The following is a 24,668-nucleotide window of genomic DNA, read 5'->3' as shown; positions in this document are numbered from 1 at the left end:
CTCCAAATTCTGTTAATTTATGTTCTCATATGTCTCGTGTGCTTGCGTTTACACTTATTTCTCCATCTTCATCATCATATCTTCCCATGCCACCATATGTGTTCCTGTCTAAACTATGAAATAAATAACCTCTCAAATGGCCTACCCCCCTATTCTTCCTTCCTATCTGTTTTCCTGACCTGGTGCTTTTCTGAAGTGGAACTCGGGTTATTTCACTTTTTTCTTTTTTCTTTTTTTCTTCTTTTTGCTGAATTATGTCTTATTTGGTTATACTACAATGATTTGGTAAAAGCCTACTTGATTGAATTAATCTGTCATGTGTGTGTTCAGTAAATGTCATTGAGATAATATAAGACTGAAATGAGGAACTATAAGAGCAAACTTATCACTTGTTTTATGTCAAATTTAAAATTTTATGTCTAAAACTAATGATTAAAATATTTGTATTAAATTATATACTGTATGATTCTGATAAACTATTTTGAGAAACATCACACATGATAATGATTTTAAAATATACTTTTATTGGTGCATTATAACCACATATCATACTGAGGTTTAATATGATAGAAATATATATACACACAACATCTGATGAATTTCCCTCTGAATCCTGTTCCGCTTCCTGTTCACAATATTTAAATTGGTATTGATAATTTTGCAGATGTTCATAGGACTGTTTAAACTATTTCCTTCATTAGAGCTCCCATTTCCCATTTTCCTCCCTAAACTCCCTTTCACTATTCTACTAGTATCTCGTTTCATGTATTTTAATTTTCTTTTGTTTCTAAGTTTCTCTCTTGCTTCCACATAAGAGAGAAAACATATGGCCCTTCACTTTCTGAGAATGGCTAATCTCACTTAGCATATTCTCTAGTTCTATTTGTTTTCCTGCAATTTATACATACATATATACATGTATTTACAGCTGAGTAAAATTCCATTGTGTATATATACACTGACGTTTTATAAACTACTCATTTTTCCATGGACACCTAGGCTGGTTCTATAGTTTGGCTATGGATATGCAAAATATACTATTCTGACTTTAGTCCCTTTGAAAAGAGGTCCAAGACTGGTATGACTGGGTCAGAGGGAGGTTCCTTTCCCAATCATCTGAGGAGCCTCCTCACTAACCTCCACCAAGCTGCCCACTATTTTTAGGAAGAAGACAGATTGACTCCAGGTAGCCTTCAGAATCCTCTATTGTCCCCAGACCCCTCTCAGGCCTCACCTTGACAGTTCCTGCTTTCTATGCTCTATCCCTACTGGCTTTATGCTAAGCCTTACTATTCTTTTCCCCACATTGCTGGGCCTTTAACATCCCTTCCCCTGCCTCCTACACTCCCCCAAAGTATCTGGCTCACTCAAATTACTTTGATCTGTTCTCCAGATCTTAGCCTTGCTGTCACTCTATGACCTCAAGGGCTAGGTTTGTTTTTGTTTAGTATCATATCCTGCTAGGTACTTAACATATTACAAAGATGAATCAAAGACTTGGAAATCAGACCAGAAACGTTGCAGCTCCTTGAAGGAGGCATAGGTCCAACATTTTAACACATCACTACAGGTAAAAACTTTTTTAACAAGACCCCCAAAATGCAAGAAACTGGTCAATATGTGGGATTATATGAAATTGAAGAGCTTCTGTACAACAAAGGAAACCCTCAAGAACCACAACAGAGAACCAACAGAATGGGAGAAAATTTTTGCCAACTATTCCTCTTATAGAGGCCTAATATCTAGAGTATACAGAGAACCCAAGAAACTCAGCACTAAGAAAAAAATAACCCAATAAAAAATGGGCTAGTGAACTAAATAGACTTTTCACAAAAGAAGAAATTCAAATGTCCAATAAATATATGAAAAAATGTGCAATATCGTTAGCAATCAGAGAGATTGCAAATCAAAACTACTCTGAGATTTCACCTAACTCCTACTAGAATGTCAATCATTCAAAACACAATAACAAATGCTGGCAAGGATGTGTAGAAGTGGGAACTCTAATACATTGTCATTAGGATTGCAAATTAGTGCAACCACTTTAGAAAACAGTATGGAGGATCCTCAGAAGAATGGGAACAGACCTACCATATAATCCAGCAATACCATTCTGGGTGTCTACTCAGAAGAATGGAAACCAAACTACCAAACTAATGCATGCATATCCATGTTCATAGCTGCAGCACAATTCACCACTGCCAAACTATGGAACCAGCTAAGATGTCCATCAACAGATGAATGGATTACAAAACTATGGGATATGTATGCAATGGAATTTTACTCAGCCATAAAGAAGAACAAAATTATGTCATCAGCAGGGAAATGGATGGAACTGAGGAACTTTATGCTAAGTAAGATTAGTCAGTCACAAGAAGTAAAAAATTTGAATGTTCTACTTAATATGCAGAAGCTAGGGAGAAAAAGGCTCACAGGAGGAACCCTACAAGAGGAAGGAAAATCTATAAATGAACAAATAAGTGACCTAACTGAAGGGGATAGGAAGGGGAAGAAGGAAATTCTCTAATGCACATGGTATACATTCACAAACATATCAATCAGTGAGCTGAACATAAGAAGGAGGGAGGGGAGAGGGAATGGGATGGGAATTGGGTAGGGGCTAAATGAGTGATGTGTGCATATATGTCTCGACCATTTTTTACTCCATTAAGATGTATAACTGCAGTGCAAAAATAAAAAACGTCTTGAAGAGATCCTTTAAAAACCAAAAAAAAAAAAAAAGAAAATTTGAATTTACTGGGTCATGGGAAATGTCTTTAATGCACTTTAAAGAGAGAAACTTTACCACTCAGCAACAGTTTTATATATTATTTTGAATTATAATTTGTCTCTTATGTGTATGCTCTAAGATAATTATGTAGAAAATGCAAATGATTCAAATGATTGAATTTAATCAAAGGACTTTTTCTTTGTTTAGGGACTTAGGGGCCCCTCTCTAAAGGACCTTACTCTCCTGAAAAGCCTTTCTTTTAAACAGGTTATTTTGCCTGAAGATACACTGTTAGTCTTATTTGCCACTTAACTTAGGTTTTTCAGTGTTTTAGAAACCCTAGGGCATTGCATGGAAATTTTTACACCTAAAGGGGCCACCTGGCACCTGCCTAAAGCACTTTCCATTTCCTGCCAGGCACAAAGGAGAGAAGTCATTGTAGGCTGATCTAGAGCTCTCCAGTGGCTGATTCATAAGTATGCGAAGCTAAGAGCCTTCAGTTTTTGCTCCTACATTTAAATTACAGAAGAAGATAGAGAGAGGGTGATTTTCAGCAAAGGACTCTTATCTTCTAATTTCCTCTGCCCTTTGTAAATAGATAAGGCAGAGGCTCAAATTAGTTCATTAGTCCAATACATCTGTCTCTACAGGTCCTTGACAAGGCTTACTATAGAATCCACAAAGCTGACCTTAGGTGTGAAATTCTCTTTGTAAGCTTGATGATATTTTCCTAGAGAAATTCTATAGGAACATAAACACCCACATCTTCAAGGCTAAAATAATCTATTTTAATTTTGTAATTATAAATTTATAAACTTTATTGGTTTTGGCTTTCACCACAAATACCTAATCATCTTGCTTGTGAATTTCACCCGTTTTATGTCAATTTCATCTCAAGTGTATTCATTGCTAAAATTTACAAGCAAGATAATTTTTAATAGAGATCAGAGAAAAACTCAAATATCTTAGAAATGCATTTATCCTTCTTAGTCTATTTCAATATAGTTATTGCTATTTAATATTCCTATAGATACTTACATTATTTTATAATATTCTTTAGCTCTTGCCATAGTATTCTTTTTAAACATGAACACACACATACCCCCGAAATACATTTTCTGACATTCCTCTACTTTAATTTCTGCTGTCTCATCCTATTTGAGATTTCTGTGTGACCTGCCTCCCAACATATATCTCTACCTCCAATCTGTGCTTACTTCAATTCACTTTAAACATCATTCCCAGCAATAACCCTAAATATTAATCATGGCTCTCTGTTTCAAGTGAACAATACTCAGTAGGAAATCCTAGCATTTAAAATGTTTTGAAACTTCCGGGAAGATGGCGACGGAGGAAAGCGGCACTTACAAGTCCCGCTAACAATCCAACTCTACTACCTCAAAACCAGCGCCTTTCAGAGCCAGAAAACACCACAGCAAAGAAATAAAAACGGTAAATACAAGGGACAGAGAAAAAGGGCTGGAAAAACAAGACACCGGAAAAAACCCAGCCCGAAGTGCCGCGCCCGCGCGTCGCGGAGCCGCTGGAGCAGCCGGAGCGGCCAGAGCCGCAGCGCGGATTGGGGGGAGCCGCGGAGCGGAGCGGCCTGAGCAGCCGGAGCAGCCAGAGCCGCGGCGCGGAACGGCCGGAGTGGCTAGAGTGGCCAGACCCGCGGTACGGAGCAGCTGGAGTTGCGGTTCCGAGCAGCTGAGCAGAGCGGCCAGAGCAGCCGAGCGGAGCGGCCAGAACAGCCAGAGCAGTCAGAGCTGAAGCCTGGATTGGCTGGAGCGGCGGCGCGGAGTGGCCGGAGCCGCGGAGTGGAGCGGCCGGAGCAGCCGGAGCAGAGTGGCCAGAACAGCTGAGTGGAGCAGCCAGAGCAGCCGGAGCGGAGCGGCCAGAACAGCCGGAGCAGCCAGAGCCGCGTCGCGGAATGGCCGGAGCGGCCGGAGTGGCCAGACCCGTGGTGCAGAGCAGCCAGAGCCGCGGTGCAGAGCGGCCGGAGCAGCCGGAGCGGCCAGAACCGTGGTGCGGAGCAGCCAGAGCCGTGCGCAGAGCGGCCGGAGCGGCGCGGCCTACATCTCCCCTAGCAACACCAGGCTCCAGAGAGGAGGGAGACTCAAAACAGAGCTCAAATCCAGAGAGGAGGTACTCTGGCCTCGCAGCCTAGGATGCAGAAGCAGCGTCTTACTGCTGGCGGCAGCGGCGAGTTCACCGGACGGCCCTAGACCAACCCACTCAACCAGCCACCAGGTGCCTGAGAGGAGGGGTGGACAGCGAGCCGAGGTGAGCAGGTGCTGAACAGCCGGGCGGCAGTCAGCAGTTTTGTTGGTGCAGGGAACATCTAAAGCTCCCAAGGGCTGGGCGCAGCACAACTGGCAAGGACTCAGAGCAGAGTTCAAAACCAGAGAAGAAATACGCCGCATCACGGCCGAGGGCGTGGCAGTGGTGCCATATTGCCAGTGGCGGCAGCAGCGAACCCACCGAGTTCACTACAGCTCCATCAGCGCACTCAACAACCGTGAGTCAAATTGCGGCCCCTAGGGGAGAAATCCCAGTACTGCACTCCCAGGGACTTGTGCAGATAGTCTCCCTGGGTCGGAGATTTTAGCAGTGCAGCCCAGTGGGGGAGTGGCAGTGGCAGAGATATCATACCATAGTCACAACTCCCCACTGGAGAACGCCCAACTTGGCACCCCCCACGGTCTAAGCAGCCTTGATTGACTCCCTGGGTCTGAGACTTTGTGATACAACACAGTAAAGGAGTAGTGGTGACTGAGATACCATAGACTAGAGATCCAGAGCATCTTAAGTGAACTCGTAGTGACTCAGGGAAGAAGCCAGAGAAGGCACAAACTTCCAAAATCATGGGAAAGAGAAATAACAATGGAGCAGTGAATGCCAACAACACCACAACATCAGAATCTGATAACACAGAAACCCAAAGATCTCTAGAAGATCAAATTAGAAAAATAACTTTAGAAATAATAGAGGACTTTCGAAAAGAATTTAGAGAGAGTCAAAAAGAGATAAAGGATGCAATTAATGAAGTAAAGGCCTCAATTCAAAGTATAAACAACAGATTAGACCACATGGAGAATAGAATCTCGCTTCTTGAAGATGATCATTCTAAAAATGAACGCATAGTTTCTAATTTAGAAAAAAAAACCCGACAGCAGGAATCTGACATCGAAGAAATATGGGCCCATTTCAAGAGAGCTAACCTAAGAATAATTGGAATAGAGGAGGGAAAAGAAGGTGAAACCAAAGGGATCAACAATCTCTTCAAGGAAGTAATAGCAGAAAATTTTCCAAACATAGAGCAAGAGGTCGATACACAGGTCCAGGAAACTTATAGAACTCCCTTTAGACAGGATCAGAGAAGAGGATCCCCACGCTACATAATTGTCAAAATGACTAATGTGGAAGCCAAGGAGAGAATGTTAAAGGCAACAAAAACAAAAGGCCATGTGACATACAGAGGCAAACCAATTAGAATCACTCCAGACTTCCCAAACCAAGTTATGAAAGCCAGAAGGGCTTGGAGTAACATATTCCAAACTCTGAAAGAAAACAACTTCCAGCCAAAAATTTCCTACCCAGCAAAACTATCCATCAAATTAGATGGGGAAATAAGAAGCTTCCATGACAAACAGCAACTGAAGGAATTTATGTCTTCAAAACCAGCGCTAGAGAAAATACTCAAGGAGATTAACTGCAGAGAGGAAATGGGTAATTCACGCCAGAACCAAAGAAACAAGAATTCCCATCCAGCAGACAACTAAGCAAAGAAGAATAAACAGTATCTCAAACAGAAATAAGATCTTAACATGTTGGGAATTAAAAATTATCTGAATGTAAACGGCCTCAACTCCCCAATAAAAAGACATAAAGTGGCAAAATGGATTAAAAGCCAGAATCCATCCATCTGCTGCTTACAAGAAACACACCTCACAAGTAAAGATAGGAACAAACTCAAGGTAAAGGGCTGGAGCAAGGTAATCCATGCTAATGGTACTCGAAGACAAGCAGGAGTAGCAACTATGATATCAGACAAGTTAGACTTCAAACCCAAACTTATTAGAAGAGACAAAGAAGGTCACATTTTACTGGTAAAAGGAATAGTCCAGCAAGAGGAAATAACAATAATCAACATCTATGCCCCAAACATAGGGGCAGCTACTTTCATAAATCAAACTCTTTGTGACATGAAGCCACACATAAATCCCAACACAATAATACTGGGAGACTTCAACACACCTCTCACAATACTAGACCGATCTTCCAGACAAAGGGTCAGTAAAGATGTCTCAGAACTAAAGAACACCATTAACCAAATGGACCTTTTGGACACATATAGAATATTTCACCCAACTACAGCAGAGTTTACATTTTTCTCAGCTGCTCATGGAACCTTCTCCAAAATAGATCACATCCTGGGACACAAAATGAGCACTAGCAAATTTAAAAAATGTTACATACTTCCCTGTGTCATTTCAGACCATAATGGAATGAAACTAGAAATCAACTATAAGAAGACCCAGAGAAACAACATAAACATGTGGAGACTGAACACCACACTTCTGAATGAAGAATGGGTCATAGAAGATGTAAGAGGTGAAATCAAGAAATTTCTAGAAACAAATGAAAATAAAGAAACAACATATCAAAACCTCTGGGACACTTTGAAGGCAGTATTAAGAGGAAAATTTATAGCACTGAGTGCTCACATAAGAAAAACAGAAAATCTTCAAATAAATAGCCTTATGACACACCTCAAAGCCCTTGAAAAGCAGGAACAATTGAACCCCAAAGCCAGCAGAAGACGGGAAATTATTAAAATTAGAGCAGAAATTAACGAAATAGAGAATAAAAAAAACAATACAGAAAATCAACAAAACCAAAAGCTGGTTTCTTGAAAAAATTAACAAGATTGATAAACCACTAGCCAACCTAACTAAAAAAAAGAGAGAATCAACCCAAATTATGAAGATAAGGGATGAAAAAGGAGACATTACTACTGACAGCGTAGAAATCCAGAGGATTATCAGAAACTACTTTGAAAAACTATACTCCAACAAAATGGAAAATCTGGAGGAAATCGACAACTTCCTAGATAAATACAACCTTCCTAAACTGAGTCAAGAAGATATAGAACACTTAAACCAACCAATAACAATCAAAGAGATTGAAATAGCAATAAAGAGCTTACCATCAAAGAAAAGCCCAGGACCAGATGGTTTCCCAAGTGAATTCTATAAAACCTTTATAGGAGAACTAATCCCAATACTATTCAAACTATTTCGGGAAATAGAAAAAACCGGGACTCTCCCAAATACATTCTATGAAGCCAACATCACACTAATACCCAAACCGAATAAAGACAGTTCAAGGAAGGAAAACTACAGGCCTATATCTCTGATGAACTTGGATGCAAAACTATTAAACAAAATACTAGCAACACGCATTCAAAACCACATCAAGAAAATCATTCACCATGATCAGGTAGGGTTCATCCCAGGGATGCAAGGCTGGTTCAATATACGAAAAACAATCCATGTAATTCATCATATAAACAGAATCAAAGACAAAAACCACATGATCATCTCAATAGATGCTGAAAAAGCATTTGATAAAATTCAACATCCATTTATGATAAAAACACTGCAGAGAATTGGAATAGAAGGAACATATCTCAACATTATTAAGGCAATCTACAATAAGCCCACTGCCAACATCATATTAAATGGGGAAAAACTTCAAGAATTTCCCCTAAAAACTGGAACGAGACAAGGATGTCCACTATCACCACTTCTCTTCAATATAGTACTAGAGACTCTAGCCAGAGCAATAAGGCAAGAAAAGGAAATCAAAGGAGTACAAATAGGAAAAGAAGAACTTAAGCTTTCACTATTTGCAGATGACATGATACTATATTTAGAAAACCCAACAAACTCAACCAAAAGGCTTATAGAACTGATCAACAAATTCAGCAAGGTATCTGGATACAAAATCAATCTTAAAAAATCAGAAGCTTTCCTGTACACCAACAATAAAACCACTGAAAAAGAAATTCAGAAAACACTTCCACTCAGGATCTCCCACAAAAAAATAAAATACCTAGGAATAAACTTGACCAAGGAAGTAAAAGATCTCTACAAAGAAAATTATAAAACACTGAAAAAAGAAATCGAAGAAGATCTTAGAAGATGGAAAGACCTTCCATGTTCATGGATTGGCAGAATTAATATCATTAAAATGGCGATCCTCCCAAAAGTGATCTACAGATTTAATGCAATGCCCATTAAACTACCAAGATCATTCCTCACAGACATAGAAAAATCAGTCCTTAAATTTATCTGGAATAACAAAAAGCCCAGAATAGCCAAGGTAGTTCTCAGCAACAAAAACCACGCAGGAGGAATCACAATACCTGACTTTAAACTATACTACAAAGCCATTGTAATAAAAACAGCATGGTACTGGCAAAAGAACAGATATATAGACCAATGGAGCAGAATAGAAGACCCAGAAACAAGTCCACACACTTTCAGCCAATTGATTTTTGACAAAGGGGCCAAAAACATACACTGGAAAAAAGATAGCCTCTTCAACAAATGGTGTTGGCAAAACTGGTTAACCATATGCAGAAAATTGGATGTCAATCCCACTTTTTCACCCTGTACAAAAGTCAACTCACGATGGATCAAAGACTTGGAAATTAAACCAGAGACCTTGAAGCTCCTTGAAGAGGGCATAGGTCCAACACTACAACACATAGGCACAGACAAACATTTCCTCAACAAGACCCCAAAGGCACAACAAATTAAAAGGAGAATCAATACATGGGATTGCATGAAACTGAAGAGCTTCTGTTCAGCAAAGGAAACTATCAAGAACCTCAATCGAGAGCCAACAGAATGGGAGAAGATTTTTGCCACCTACACCACTGATAGAGGACTAATATCTAGAATATACAGAGAACTCAAGAAACTCAACACTAAGAAAACAAAGCATCCAATAACAAAATGGGCAAATGAACTAAATAGACACTTCACAAAAGAAGAAATTCAAATGGCCAATAAATGCATGAAAAAATGCTCAACATCACTGGCAATCAGAGAGATGCAAATCAAAACTACCCTGAGATTTCACCTAACTCCAACTAGAATGGCCATCATCCAAAACACAAACAACAACAGATGCTGGCGAGGATGTGGAGAAGTGGGAACTCTAAGACATTGTTGGTGGGATTGCAAATTAGTGCAACCACTTTGGAAAACAGTATGGAGAATCCTCAGAAAAATGGGAACAAATCTTCCATTTGATCCAGCAATACCACTGTTGGGTATCTACCCAAAAGAAAAGAAACCAAACTACCAAACTAATGCATGTGTATCTATGTTCATAGCTGCACAATTCACCATAGCCAAACTATGGAACCAGCCAAGATGTCCATCAACAGATGAATGGATTACAAAACTGTGGGATATGTACACAATGGAATTTTACTCAGCCATCAAAAAAAACTCAATTACATCATTTTCAGGGAAATGGATGGAACTGGAGGACATTATGCTAAGTGAGATTAGTCAGGCACAAAAAATAAGAAATCACATGCTTTCCCTAATATGTGAGAGTTAGGGAGAAATGGATCATAGGAGGAACTCTTGGAAGAGGATCAGTAACTTTTAACTCTGTTTACATTGTCTTTGGATATACAATATTTTTTTTTATTTTTTAGGAAGTTTATTTACTCTTTTGTTGCCTGTGCCATTGAAATCATATCCAAGAAATCACTTCCAATTTCAATGTTGTGAGGTTTTATGTCCCAGATTTTCTTCTAAAAGCTTATAGTATTAAGATTTATATTTAGGTCTTTTATCTATTTTGAGTTAATATTTGTATATGTGTTAGGTAAGGGTCCAATTTTATTCTTTTTCATTTATTATTATTTTTCAACAATATTTAGTTAAAAGACTAGTATTTCCTCCACCAAAAGTTCATGGAAACCTTGTCAAAAATAACTTGACAATGTATGGAAGAATTTATCTCTAGGCTTTTATTTAGCTCCAATGGTTTATATATCTGCCTTTAGAACAGTACTACACTGTTTCAATTATTGTAGCTTTATATGGTTTGAAATCAGAAAATATACATCTTCTAGCTTTGTTCTCCTTTGAGACTGTTTTGGGTATCTAGAGTCCATACTCCATATCAGGATAGATTTTTTCTGAAAAATAAATAAATAAATGTTTGATAGTTTCACCTAAAAAAAAAAAAAGAAAAAAAATATTCTCTGGCAAGAAAGAAAGCAAAAAGAAATATTGAAATGTTATCTTTAAGTCATCAAAAGTTTGGTACCAGACAAATGAAACTGTTATGTTAGATTATCAATGTTAATACTGTATAAATTGCTATAATACTAGATGTCAACCAGTAAGCCAAGCGTGGGAAGGAGGGATGGGGAGGGAATGGGGTGGGGATCGTGGTAGGGGCTAACTGGGCGAGATGTGCATGTATGTCTACAAAAGTATTTTCTTTATACCACTATGATGTATGAATACATTGCACCAATAAAAAATAAATTAAAAAAAATAAAATGTTTCATAATCTAATCTAAGCTATTGAATTGAAAATAATTAAATACTATGGAGCTTGAGGTGCATGAGGCTTGGGTGCTAGAAAGATGCATCTGAGCCAAAGTAGAGTCACAGAGGGTACAGCTGAGTAAGGTCCTGTGGTTTTGAGATCTCATGTTATGTCAAGGACCTGAGGATGCTGAAGAAAGGTGGGTTGGACCAGCTGAAATAACTGAGAGATGTTTTCCCAGTGGACAACATTCCCAGCTGAAGGCCTGGGATTAGGGAGGTGCAGGAATGGGCTGAAGGTCACACACCTTTCAGCTTGTCCAGCTAGGACCTAAATCTAGGTCTATTGAGGTTGAGATCTTTCCCATAGCCCGATATTTTCCACTGTTGGTGAGTCTTTCTGCCTCATCTCAGGGTGGTGTAGGGTGTGCACTCCTTACCCTATATCCTAGTGCTCAGGAGACATTCTTGTATAATTGTATGTGCACATGTTTCTTTGCCAGGCTCCACTTATTGTATATTTGAACTCCTATCAGTTTACATTCCATGAAGGATGACCTCTGTCAACTTGATGGCAGTCACTCTTTAGTCACAGTACAGGTCTTGGCATTGTTTTCACTGATTTAAATGTCACTGCTCTATACAGTTACACCATATATGTACAGTATTGGGGAAAGCAGAGAAAGAACATGACAGTCCTATTGCTGGTTATCTCTAACGAGGCATGGAACTCTTGTGGAATTCAGAATGACTTTTAAATTTGGTCCTATAAGAACTAATGTATTTATTCATAGAAGGTTCACAAATTCTCTTTTTTCCTCTTAGCATTGTTGGCACAGTAATTCCAAGAAAATGATTTAATTATTTAAGATAGTAGATGAGTACTTAAGAAAAAAGTGAGGGAGGAATTAAGTGAAAAAATACTTTCTAACCTATAAATTTATACTCTGAGATTATTTTTATCCCAAGAAGAGACAGTAATAAAAATGCAGTCAACAAAATGTTTGATTTCCTGTGAATGAAATGACTGATACTGCTTAGTTTTTTGTCCTGAATGGACCACTATCCATGGATTCTTCACTACATTAATGTTGAAAGCTTTGTATGACTAATTTCAGAAAAATAAAAGCAACCCTCTGACATTTCAGTTTAGAAAACTGACCAGTGTCCTGAGAAATGAAAAATTCTCAGAAAGAAAAGCTCTATAGCCATAATGTGCCTGTTGGAGAATTATAAATTCTCATTGGGCTCTCCTTAGGAACTTGCATTGAAAGGTACACAAAGCTTGGCAGACTTAGCCAATTTGCCTTTTTACTAAGAGAAAACCAAAACTAAGATGATCACCGTGGAATAAGAATTTAGTGTTTTCTAGGAACACCGATACAGTCAGAAGTTTGAGATTTCTTTAATAAAAAAACATCAAGCAATCTTGCTATAAAATTTATGAGACTGACTTAGTCTCCTACCATGCGAACCCTTTGCTCTGTGTTGTTAATTTTGAGCTATACACTAAAATACGTAACAACTTTGTAATCAGTGATGTTTTGAGCGGATGGCTGACATACTGCCTTGGACAATATTTAGCACTTTATAGCAATACATTAGTGTAACTTTAGAAGCTATAGCATAATGAAATTTTACAGCCAATTAAGTTGATGAGTCACTTTCAGCTTCTTAAAATCCCTCTTTTTAAATGAATGAGAGAATCCGATACAGGAAGTAAAGCACTAACTTGAGCTATGAAATCTTAAGTGTCATTCTTCAGTTTCGACAGTGAGCAGAAAAATACATGATCTAAACAGCCTGAAGAGAATTGTACTCTTTCTTTGTAAATTTAGAAGTACCTTTCAGTCTTTCCATTTGTGACCCTGTGCTTGCATTGGCGAATAGAAAAATGTTGACTGATGCATGTGTGACAGGTCACTAGACAGACTTCTGGACTTTTACCTAAAATATTATACAAACTTAAATGCAGTTACTCTATACTCAAACTAATTGAACTGAAACTACCCAAGGTAATAAATAGTTTGAATATTAAACATTTAAATAATTCCCTTTAATAAAGTGGTTTGGTACCTAAAATGTACATAAATACATTATGTCTGAAGTTGAATCTTTTTTAAAGTAATGCCAAGGAAGAATATATCTATTGTGTGGGGTGCCTCTATTAACAGTTTATCAGGAAAGGGTTGTATATAAGTTTTTTCCAATTATTAAATGTTGAGAAACATCTTTATACATTATAAAATTGTTGTAATATTGATATATAATTTCATTAAACCCAGAACATTTTTGAGGACAAGGAAGATTTTAAAATAGAAAATATTCACATATGTTTAGCTCCGTCATGTGTCCCATGGATGGTGGAAAGTTTCCAGACTCCTTAATGTTCTCATGATCATTGCTTCCATTGAAGCCATTTAGCTTAAGTATTTTCTTCCAATCAATGCTTGCTACAGCCTGTAATACAAACATAAAAATCCTCCCTTTAAGCTCACAAAGGGAAACAAGATAAGATAAACAAATACTACTATTCAGAGTAGAGGGGTGTGTGTGTGTGTGTGTGTGTGTGTGTGTGTGCGCGCGCGCGCGCGCGTGTCTGTTGTAGAGAGATTTACTTGAGCAACACAAAAATAGCTTAACTTGTAATGTTAGTGGTTTGGAGAAATTTCCTCTGCCATTTTGCTGGTTTTGCATGTTGGGATTAAGTCTTTCCGGTGTTGCTCTTCTTCTTTAGTTCTTTTTCTCTTCCTTTTCTATTTTTGTTTCTACCTTCCCAAGAGAAAAGCATTATGCTTTTTTATTTACAGATTATGCATATCTTTCTAGCTTCCATTTGAATCGGCTTCCAGCCTTTGTGTGTATTTAAGGATACGATAGGAGTTTTGAAATTTATAGATACTGGGAATTGGATAGTCAGCCCTCCTTATTAACCACAGGTTTTATTAACCATGGATTGAAAATATATTTTTAAATGCATCTGTAAAGAACATATATAGCCTATTTTTTCTTGTCTTTATTATCTAAATAACACCATGCACAATCTGTTCATATAGCATTTACATTGAATTAGATAGCATAGGTAGTATAGAGATAATTTAAATATGTATGTTGATTACATGGAAATACTGTGCTCTTTTCTATAAGGAAATTGAGTATCCCTAGATAACTTTACCAGCTAAGGTCCTGGAACCTACTTCCTACAGATACTGAGGGATGTCTGTAGGTCCTTCAATCCTTCATCTGATAGGAAAAAGGGGAGGAGTTCATCAGGTTTTCTTCTAGTTGCATGTACCAGGAAATAATGATTTTTATTTTCCTACTTCACTACATAAAATTCTCTGCAAAGCAAATCTGTATTGATATTTTTGAGGATTAGGATATTGGAAAGCAGCCGGTTGTATCTCCATCCCTGGGGAATCTTTTGAAATGACAGATTCTTTGTGTCCCCAGGTCAGGAGGTTTCGATGTGGCAAATCTAGGGTGGCACTGTGGACTCTGCTGACAGAGCATGGGAACAGCTGCTCCAGGCCTCACAGTTTTCATTCTCAGCCATCAAATTCAGTGATGCAGAGTCAATGAAACACAGGGTATCCAGCTAGACCTAGAGATCAGTCTTAAAATTAGTCATTTCAATTTTCTATTGCTACATTTTCTTTCCACTTTTTTCATAAGCAACTATCCAAGCTTTTGTGGGATTGTTCAGGTTTTAGTTCCATGTTCTGAGAAAACACTCACTTATGCATTAACCGGAGTGTTTGCTAACTAGAGAAGTATATATTTAAAAAGCTGAATCATTTTGGTTGCTGCAGCCATTCTTTAGTATTTATTTACAAATTGCCTACCTCATGGCTAAAGCAATGGAAGATAAATTTTAGGCAGAGCTGAAAGTACTTTGTCACAGATAAGTCCATGAGATTTTGGGCATAGCAGTGCTGTCCTGCAACCCACGAGACAAAAGTAGGGCTCAGGCATATGAAGGGAACATTGTCTCTGTAACTGCATGGGGGTGAGCGTAGATCCTTCCTCTGAGATAGTCTAGGGGAGACAGCATACCTTTTGGAAACTTGAAAATGCTCTTCGTGAGGAATGATCATTTTCTCTTTGTGTTCCCAGATAATAAAACTCTCCATAAGAGGTTTTAGGGAAATACAGATTTCTTACAATGATAGCCTGCCTTTAGGTATTGCATATGATTTAGAATCTGACTACCTAGAGGTATGATAGGAAGTTGGAAATGTGGGCCTAACAACTTGGTGACAGAATGCTTAGAGAAAATCCATGTCCACAAGGGAGAAACAGGATTCAGCATTATAACAGGCTGCAGAGACCAGAACACCAATTGACAGAAAACAGACTTTATACACTTATCAGAATATCCATCCAAACATGAAACAATCACTCTAATCCAACTTCAAATTTAGCATATATGTGCATAATTAAAATAAATAGTAACTGGACTTAAGGACTATTTGTTATAGATTATTAACTAGCATGCCTGACTTGCTTTTGCCTTCTCCAAACGTTGCTGATGTGTAAAGTGTGGGGAAGGTGTAGAGTTGATTGATAGGAGTTCATTTATTTTTTTCTTTTAGTAGACCACTGAGGTAATTTCCATGCTTCTTGCATGCAATGCATGCTTACTGTCCACTACTTTTGTCTAGGGATGGAGAAAATATTGGGCTTGCCGTCTGAGATCTGGGAAGGTTTCCTGAGTGCCCCATGTGACTGTAATCTCTACGAACTTCAGTTTCCTCATCTTTAAACTAAAAAATTCGGGTCATGGATGATCTCTAGTTTATATTTTATTTTTAAAATTTTAGCTTCTAATGCATAGTAAATGATAAACACCAACCTAAAGATAATCTCCAGTGCCAATTCTCAGCCCTAAATATGCCTAACCATACATACAGTTACTCTGACAGACATTCATTTTGAGAGATCTACATCTTTTTAATAGTAAATTAAAAGAGAAAATTGAGTTCAAAGAGAAAATAAATTGAAAGATTACTTTAAAGATAACCAGAGTTACTTAAAGAAATAGTGTCATAAAGTAGTTACAAGAAAGTTCCTAAATAGAGCATATTCATAACAAGAATGGATCTGAGGTGGGAGGATAACTTACTTTGGGCCATTAATTAAATTATATTCTTGGAACTTAGGTAGATTAAAAGGATGATATTCTATAACTTTTACTTAAAAGATAAAGTCTCTACTAAAATGTTATGTAATTACTGGACTGTAGAATAAAATAGGACTCAGCAAGGTGGAAACACAGATAATGAAACTATACTATATATACTCCTTATATCTATATATAATTATATATCTATATCTCTCTCTCTCTCTCTCTCTCTCTATATATATATATATATATATATATATATATACCTTATATCTTTTTGTTGCTAACAAAACAGTTTCTGCCCTTTCCAAAATAAAATAATTCAATACACAATTTATAAGCCTGACCTGGTAAATATAGGATTGATCAGAGGTAAAAGTGAGTAGTTGTGTCTCATTAAATGAACCTCAAATGATAGACATCTTAGAGCTAATGCCATCTTTTATTGAACTTTAACAATGTCAATTAATGGTTTTCCTTTTCCTTTTGCAGGGCTGGAACGAATTGCCCGGGACTCATCTTATGAACAAGAAGGAAAGGTCCAATTTGTCATTGATGCGGTCTATTCCATGGCATATGCCCTGCACAATATGCACAGAGATCTCTGCCCTGGATACATTGGCCTTTGTCCACGAATGAGTACCATTGACGGGAAAGAGCTACTTGGTTATATTAGGGCTGTACATTTTAATGGTAAGTTACAACAATTTTTTTTTTTTTTTTTGGTTTCTAAATACTTGAGAAGTGATGGCATCCTCCCCCGACTTGCATATAGAAGATACTCAGGCAGACTGGGAAGCACAGGATTAGAAACAGTTCTTTTTAATCAGAAGTGCATTTTATTTTCCCCCACCTGCTTTTAAATCTCAAACATATTTTATCAGTGTTACTATTAACCTGCTCCTGAAAGAAGCAAAAGTTAAAAATAAGCCTCTATCGATCAAAATATTTTACTTAAACATTGCTATTTCAGAAACAACTGAGAAGGCTCATTCAAAACCATTGAAAACAAATTAGATTTATTTGACAATGTTTTGTTCGTGCCATTATTAGAGAAGAGGTTATAGATATTTCGTTTTGGAACTCATTTTAAGCTTTTAAAACACTAAATTGATATGAGGAAAGTGGATGATTTAGAGTTGGTCTATATTTATACTCTAAGACTGTTAAGTTTCTGCATCTTCTTTCTTTTCCTTACATTTTTTCTCAATGATTTACTCGGATGGAAGCAAGGGTCCACAAACAATGCATTGTAGATGGGATTTTCCTAGTGTAGAGAAAGAGATGTTGCTTCTGTTACTGTCATAAGAAGCTGCTACAGAAAAAGCTGGATTCACAGTATTAGGTTGAGGATAGCCACACTGCCTGTCTGAAGTGATGGAATTATTGAATGCTGCTGTTCTTTCATGAAAGTTGTAATGGTTGCTGCCCATGACTTTGACCATTATTTTCAAATGAAATGATAGAATGCTCTGAGCTGTCTAATTCTTTCGGGTTGGCTGTAATCCACACAATGGACATGCCTCCGAGCCACGTTCGGCGCTGCACTGTCTATCACAATACACTCCGGCGACCTCAGCTGCCAGCCTTTCTTAAAAAAGCACAAGGTCATCTTCGATTTAGAATTCAAGTGGAAACTTCTTTTGCTTTGTACAGGCAACATAGGGCAGAATTTGGTGTGCATTCAACACAGAATATCTTCTCCAGGAGAATCATTACATAGCATTCATTCTTTTGTTAATGTTACCACTTAGCAGAGTTCGAAAATAATTTTTATATAGTTATCAAATTGAGCAAAATAACATGGTTACAATGTAAAGTTATTTACCTTAATGTGAGGCTGAGAACACTCCATTTATCAAATGGTGTTAGTTACTTAAAAATAATAAAAATGAAAAAAATTTTCTTGACAATTGCAGCTTACTTTCAGATATGGAATTTAAGGAAGCACTGAATCAGAACATTTTAATGGTGATTTACTATGTTTTCCTTATCTTAAACATAGATCAAAACCTACCACCTTCTTGATGACTCTAATTATTATTCCATACTATAATATAATGGTCTACTACTATGGACTACTAAAGAATGTCTTAAAATGGCTATAAGAAAATTTGTCTCTGGATTCCAATGATCTCTGAGTTATTCTGTCTACTTTTTATACTCCACCCCAACCCCTACTAGATTATCCTAGTATGGCTGCTGTGCTTGACTTTACGTATAATGTATTCTATAATCAATTTCTTCTTTCAATCCACTATAAGCAGAAAAGCAAATATAACATTTTATTGATGTAATCAATACATATTTATTGAGCAAATAGACTGTGTTCAATCTTATGATAGTTGCTAAAGATGTACATTACTGGTGAAAATAAAATAAGATTTAGAATGTCTTGGGAACTTAAATGTTAATCAAATAAACACACAAAGTATAATTATAACCTACAATGAGTGCTGAAAAGAGAGATGTGCTGGAATGAAAGTTTATAATGAGGGACATTTCTCTAATGTAGGGAGCTAAAAACAGATGATATCTGAAGGGACTAGGTGCCTGAAATAAGGGTAGAGCAATAGACAGGACCATTTAGACCATACAAGTTCTTATGGGCAATTCTTAAGATTTGTTTCTATTTTAGGGGCAAAGGAAACTATCATAGCACGGTATAACGATGTCGGCTATAGGAGTAAAAATACTCCAGAAGAGAGTCATGGAAAATACTTGAGTTTTAGTGTATGAACTTGAAAGAAAATTGCTTCAAGCTCTTTAGAGATTTATTTTGCAAGGCTTGAGGTCTGTGCCTCTTCCAAGAGCTGATGATACAGGGTGAAAAGCCTGAACAGAAGAAAATATCATGGAATATATAATTCTCTTGATTTTCAGTAATTTGTAGGCTGCTCCTCATTTTTTATTTTAATACTGAATTATATATTAATGCTCACTCATTATTAGTACCTTGCCAATTTATGATAAAAATATACACACAGGGATGTTCAAATAGAAGTATATCACCAGAACTATTCAAGGAGGAAGAAATCAGTACAGTGACAAAAGTAAAGGACTGTGTTAGTTTTGAGTTTCCTAAGTAGACAAAGTATAAAGGCACCTGCAATGAAAACCATAAAGGGAACAAGTCTATTTTTAAGAGAGAATGATTTTTTATTAAAATTATCTCCAAAAGAAGTGTAACATATGGGACTTTAATAGCCAAATGAACAACTTTATTTAAAAATATAACAAAAGCTAAAGCCTTATCTTTGGTTGCTTTGGGTACGCATCCACATCACAGTAAGAAATGCAGTGCTTGGGACACCAAAGAATATTTCATAGCAATTGTCAGTTGCAAAAGAACAAGCTTCACGAGAGAAGGGCCAAGTTTGCATGGTGTGATCTTACAGATTTTCTGTTCAGTGAGCTACAGAATGTTCTCCCAAGTAATTAAAAAAATTGACCCATCACATGGAATTATTTAGTAATGCTCATTTCAACAGTGGGCAGTGGCTGCCCTGAAGTGTAATTTCTTTGTAGATAATGTTGTTAAATTGCTTCTTTTTTGACATTAATATAGGGATATATTGCTTCTCATGGTTCCTTTTAATTAGAGATAGTAACACTGTATCATCAGTTTAGAGTAGGACTCTTCTGCTTTATAAGAGGTAGAGATGAAGCAGCCTGAGCAGTTAAATGTGGCATGGACCATTTATATAAAAGGAAATCATGTTTAAAATTCTATCTTGCTGACTGTTATAGAGGCGTGGTATGCTTACTTACTTGATGGTTTACATATACTTGGTTTAAAAGACCATGTTTCTCCCAGAATATTTATTAATTCACATTGTAAAGAACACATTGAAATTTAGAATGATAAAGGATTACTATTTCAGCTCAAATTGTTTCCTTGCAAAGCAACTATTTAAATGTGCAATATTTAGTCAAATTACCAAGCTACAAAATACTCTTTGACCTCAAAAACATAAACTACATGTGGTGGTTTGATTGAATTTAATATCCAACCTAATTTTGTTCATTGTGGAAATATTGCATCGGGACTATTGTCTGAATCTGTATTGCAGGCACATTCTGAATCATGACATCTCTGGAATTGCTCCCATTTTCCTTGTAGGTTTTCTCAACCTTTCCTCTCTACTAGGGAAGCCCGCAGAAAACAAAGACTTGCCTCTTTAGGATTACTTTTATTGCCTCTATTTGAACAAAATGCTATTTCTATAAATTTTTTAAATCCTAAAATCTATCAAAAGAAAAACATAAAATAAAGAAAAGGAGTTCAGATTTTTTAGGAACTTAAGCAACTATGTCAATTCTTTACCCCAAGGCAATAAAATATTAATACAGTACATCCTGTATAGTATTAAAGATTTTCTGTTACTATGAGAAACTTATTTATCATAAAGAAAGAGTATTGGCTAAAATTCCAGAGATACAGTTGAGCTGATGGCAGGGGCAAGTCAAGCCCCACTGGCATATTAATTAGGATCTTTTAATTATAGGTATCAGGAACAAATTTAAGCTTGCTTAATTAAGATAATGGAAAGAATGTATGAACATATGTTAAGAAAACTCAGAGTAGAATATAAAGGGTCTAAGGAAAGAACTGATTCAAAGAAATAAAAATCTGTCAGAAACACAAACATCTCTCTGTTTATCTATTGGCATTTTATGGTTCTATTTGTATCCATTTTATTTATTTGTAGGTCCACAGTGCAGCACAAGGCCTCGTACATTGCTAGAATTTAGTTATTCTTAGTTAAAAACACTAGCTGAAATTAGGCTTTTTTAAGTCTTAATTCCAACTTCTTGGAAGCTTGAATTTCATTAGTGAATTTTGGTTGAATACTAGATCTGTTCCAATTGATCGATGACCAAGAGGAAGTGGTATAAACGTGGTTGTCATTGGTCACTCCTTGAGGATGAAGGATGTATTTTGGAAGTTCCTCTAAGTGGCTTATAGGGAAATTGAAACAGGCTGGGCAGGGAGGTGGAAACCTGAGAGAGTTTCATTGCCTCATGAGATAGTTGAGCTTTGTTAGGCTGTGGGAGACACAATAAGGAACCAAAGAGAATCTGTGAGAATTTAAGAGAAAATTAAGTTTGGGTTTATGTAATGCAGTCCTCGTATTGGGATTGAATTCTCTGATACCCAGAGGTCTAAAGCGGCTTCCCTGAACCCAGCAGTGAAGAAGTGGGCTAACTATTACAATATCAATCATCCAGAAAAAAATGAAACCATTTGCCAGACCACAGAAACTGGTAGAAAGATAGGATTTATCAGCATCATTTTATCTTTGGAAATCTTATCAATTTCAAGGACTTAACTCAAAATTTCCAATCATAAAATTTTGAGAGACCTCTGAACACTATTGTCTGGTTATGAAGCAAACTGGGTTTGTATAAAATACCTGTCAGTTATATTAAAAAAAGTTTGGCTTTATATTAGGAAGTGTAATACAATCATGCTAATAGACCAAATGAGATGATTAACATTTTATAATATTTTATAAAGCCTTTTAATTAAAAGATAACCCTCATTCTGTTTTAAGTACAAAACAAATTGATAAAGAAGGGAATAAATTTTTAACATGATAAAGTACATCTCTCCCAGACTATAACCAATTATATATTTATGGTTATTTCTATTAAGAAGATGGATTAGATCTATTAACACTATTACTAATATTCTATAAATTTTAACCAATATAATAAAATATAAAATGAAATAACAAAGATTACCACTAAAAGGGGGAAATTAGTGCTGAGTTTGGTGGAGTACGTCTATAATCCGAGTATTGGGAGGCTGAAAAATGAATATAGGTTTAAGGACAACCTCAGCAATGTTAGTGAGACCCTTATTGAAAATAAAAACTAGAAACATCTGAGATGTAGCTTAAAGGTAGAATGTAGAATGTCTGTGGGTTCAAGCCCCAATACTGCCTTCCAAGTGAAAATAAAACTAGTATCATGATTATGTTCAAATTATTTGATCTTGGCTGGGCGTGGTGGCACACTCTTGTAATCCCCAGGTTTGGAAGGTGGATACAGGAGGATAGCGCAGGTTCGAAGCCAGCTGGCTTAAGAGACCCTGTTTCCAAATTTAAAAAAAAAGTATAAAAATTAGGTTTGGGAGTGTAGCCCGGATGTAGAAGGGCTTCCAGGAATAAATATATATATTTATCTCATGATAATAAATTTAGAAATTAAAACATCATTATTTTAGAAAGGTAATCAAACAAAATTAATCTGAAAAAATTAACAGATTTTTTCATACTAATAAGAATTCATTGACTAATATGGATGGGAACTCTATTTTCTTTCAGAGATGTAAATCATAACTACACTGAGATTGCATGTAACCCTGATTAGAATGGTAATCATCAAGAAATTAAACAACAATAGATGCTGGTGAGGATATAGGGAAATAGGAACTCTTCTACACTGTTGATGAGATTGCAAATTAGTACAGCTGCTATGGAGACCAGTGCGGAAATACCTAAAAAAAAAAAAATAGGAGTGAATCCACCATATGATACAGCTATTCTACTCCTGAATATCTTCCCAAAGGGACTAAAATAAAAATATTATAGTAATATATGCATATTCATGTTTGTAGCAGCATAATTCACAATAGCTAAACTATGGAACCAACCTAAGCATCCATACACAGAAGAATGGATTACAAAATGATGGAATATACAAATAATGGAATTCTACCCAGCAATAAAGAAGAATAAAATTATGTCATTTGCAGGAAAATGAGTGGACCTGGAGAACATTATGTTAAGTGAGATTAGCCAGTCACAGAAAGTGAAGGGTCCTATGTTTTCTCTGATATGTGGAAGCCAGGAGTAATCAGTGTCCTAGAGAGACATCAGATAATGAAGGAGAAATCCAGTTAGAGCAAGGGAGGTCATATAGCAAAGGTGGGAGAGAGGGAGAGTTAATGAAGAAAACACCTCCACTGATTTTATGTACATATGTGAGAATGCCAATTACAATTTCAATATCATTTGTGGAAGGAGTGGGTGGTGACCCAGTGGAAAGCCTACCAAGTGCTATGTGCATGTATGTCACCATCACTATGAGCTGTATTAGGATGTGAGACTACAATGTACCAATAAAAGTATAACAGAAAATAAAATGTCTTGCAGCAAATGATACCAAAATTGTGAGACTTATATGAAGACAGTTTTATTGAGAGACATAATGCATTTGAAAAAAATGGAGAGATGGTTCTTGTTACTGGACAGAAAAATTAATTATAAGATAAAATGTTAATCCTTTCCAAAGAAATCAGTACTTGGATTTAGAATAATTCTAACAGAAATAACAAAGAAATATTTTCTGGATTTTTAGATAAATATTTCAACTTTTAATGGTGAAAATAAATGATTGAAAATAATTAAGATGATTTTGAAGAAAATATTCTTACTAAACATTTAAAATTTAAATATGTTGATCTATAATACATAATAATCAAGCTAGCAAATAATCAAAATAAACATGATAAATAGAACCAGACAGAAATATCCAGAATTATAAAATGGTAAGTATATTTATACATGCATATGTATCTACATATGAATTTATCATGTGATAAAGGTTGCTTTAGAATTCAGTGTGAAAGTAAATATAACAAGTGTTTGCCAATTTACGATAAAATCAAGTAAGAGGATAAATAAATTTCATTTAACTTGGAATTTATTTTAGATTTAGGAAATAAAAAGCATAAAAGAGAAAGAATATGGGAGAAAATTTATTTGATTTAAATTAATAGTTTTAAAATCATCAAAAGAAATTACAAAGAAAAAAACAGATATACTTGATTTAGTTAAGAAAAGAGTTAAATGAACATTAAAAATGATCATCAATTCAGTTTTAAAACAGAAATTAAAGGAGAATATATATTGAAGTTGTGTTAAAGATTTGTTATTTCAAATATAAAAAGGACACATAGATTTATATAAATTATGACATTTTCAAAGAATCAATTTGGAAAACTTACAAATGTCAATAAATATTAAAACATACTTGAATAATTTTTGAATAATCAAAGAAAAAACAATTAATCAAAGAAAAACATTTACATATGTCAAATTTCCAAAGACTTAATAATATTAATCATTAAATGGTAATTATTTTGAGTGTCCCAAATATTCTTGGTGAAAGTAGATGTTTTTTTGAAGATCATTTTATCATTACATATCAGGTC

At 36.1% G+C, this 24,668-nt stretch overlaps 1 protein-coding gene across 4 annotated transcripts in view; it reads left to right on the top strand.

Annotated features, from left to right (window-relative positions):
* Positions 1-24,668, top strand: part of GRM8 (glutamate metabotropic receptor 8) — a gene marked incomplete at both ends in the record, with an annotated part of 808,352 nt that overhangs the window by 479,986 nt on the left and 303,698 nt on the right. For all 4 annotated transcript variants that reach the window (XM_080701339.1, XM_080701337.1, XM_080701340.1 and 1 more), the window contains one exon: positions 16,937-17,137. In XM_080701339.1, the coding sequence (XP_080557465.1) occupies positions 16,937-17,137 (201 nt within the window). The remainder of the gene's footprint in view (positions 1-16,936; positions 17,138-24,668) is intronic.

The sequence above is a fragment of the Muscardinus avellanarius genome, assembly GCF_963383645.1.
Source record: "Muscardinus avellanarius genome assembly, chromosome: 9".
NCBI classification, from domain to species: Eukaryota; Metazoa; Chordata; class Mammalia; order Rodentia; family Gliridae; genus Muscardinus; species Muscardinus avellanarius.
The sequence above is the reverse complement of the archived record's forward strand: the minus strand, read 5'-3'. Positions and strand labels throughout refer to the sequence as shown.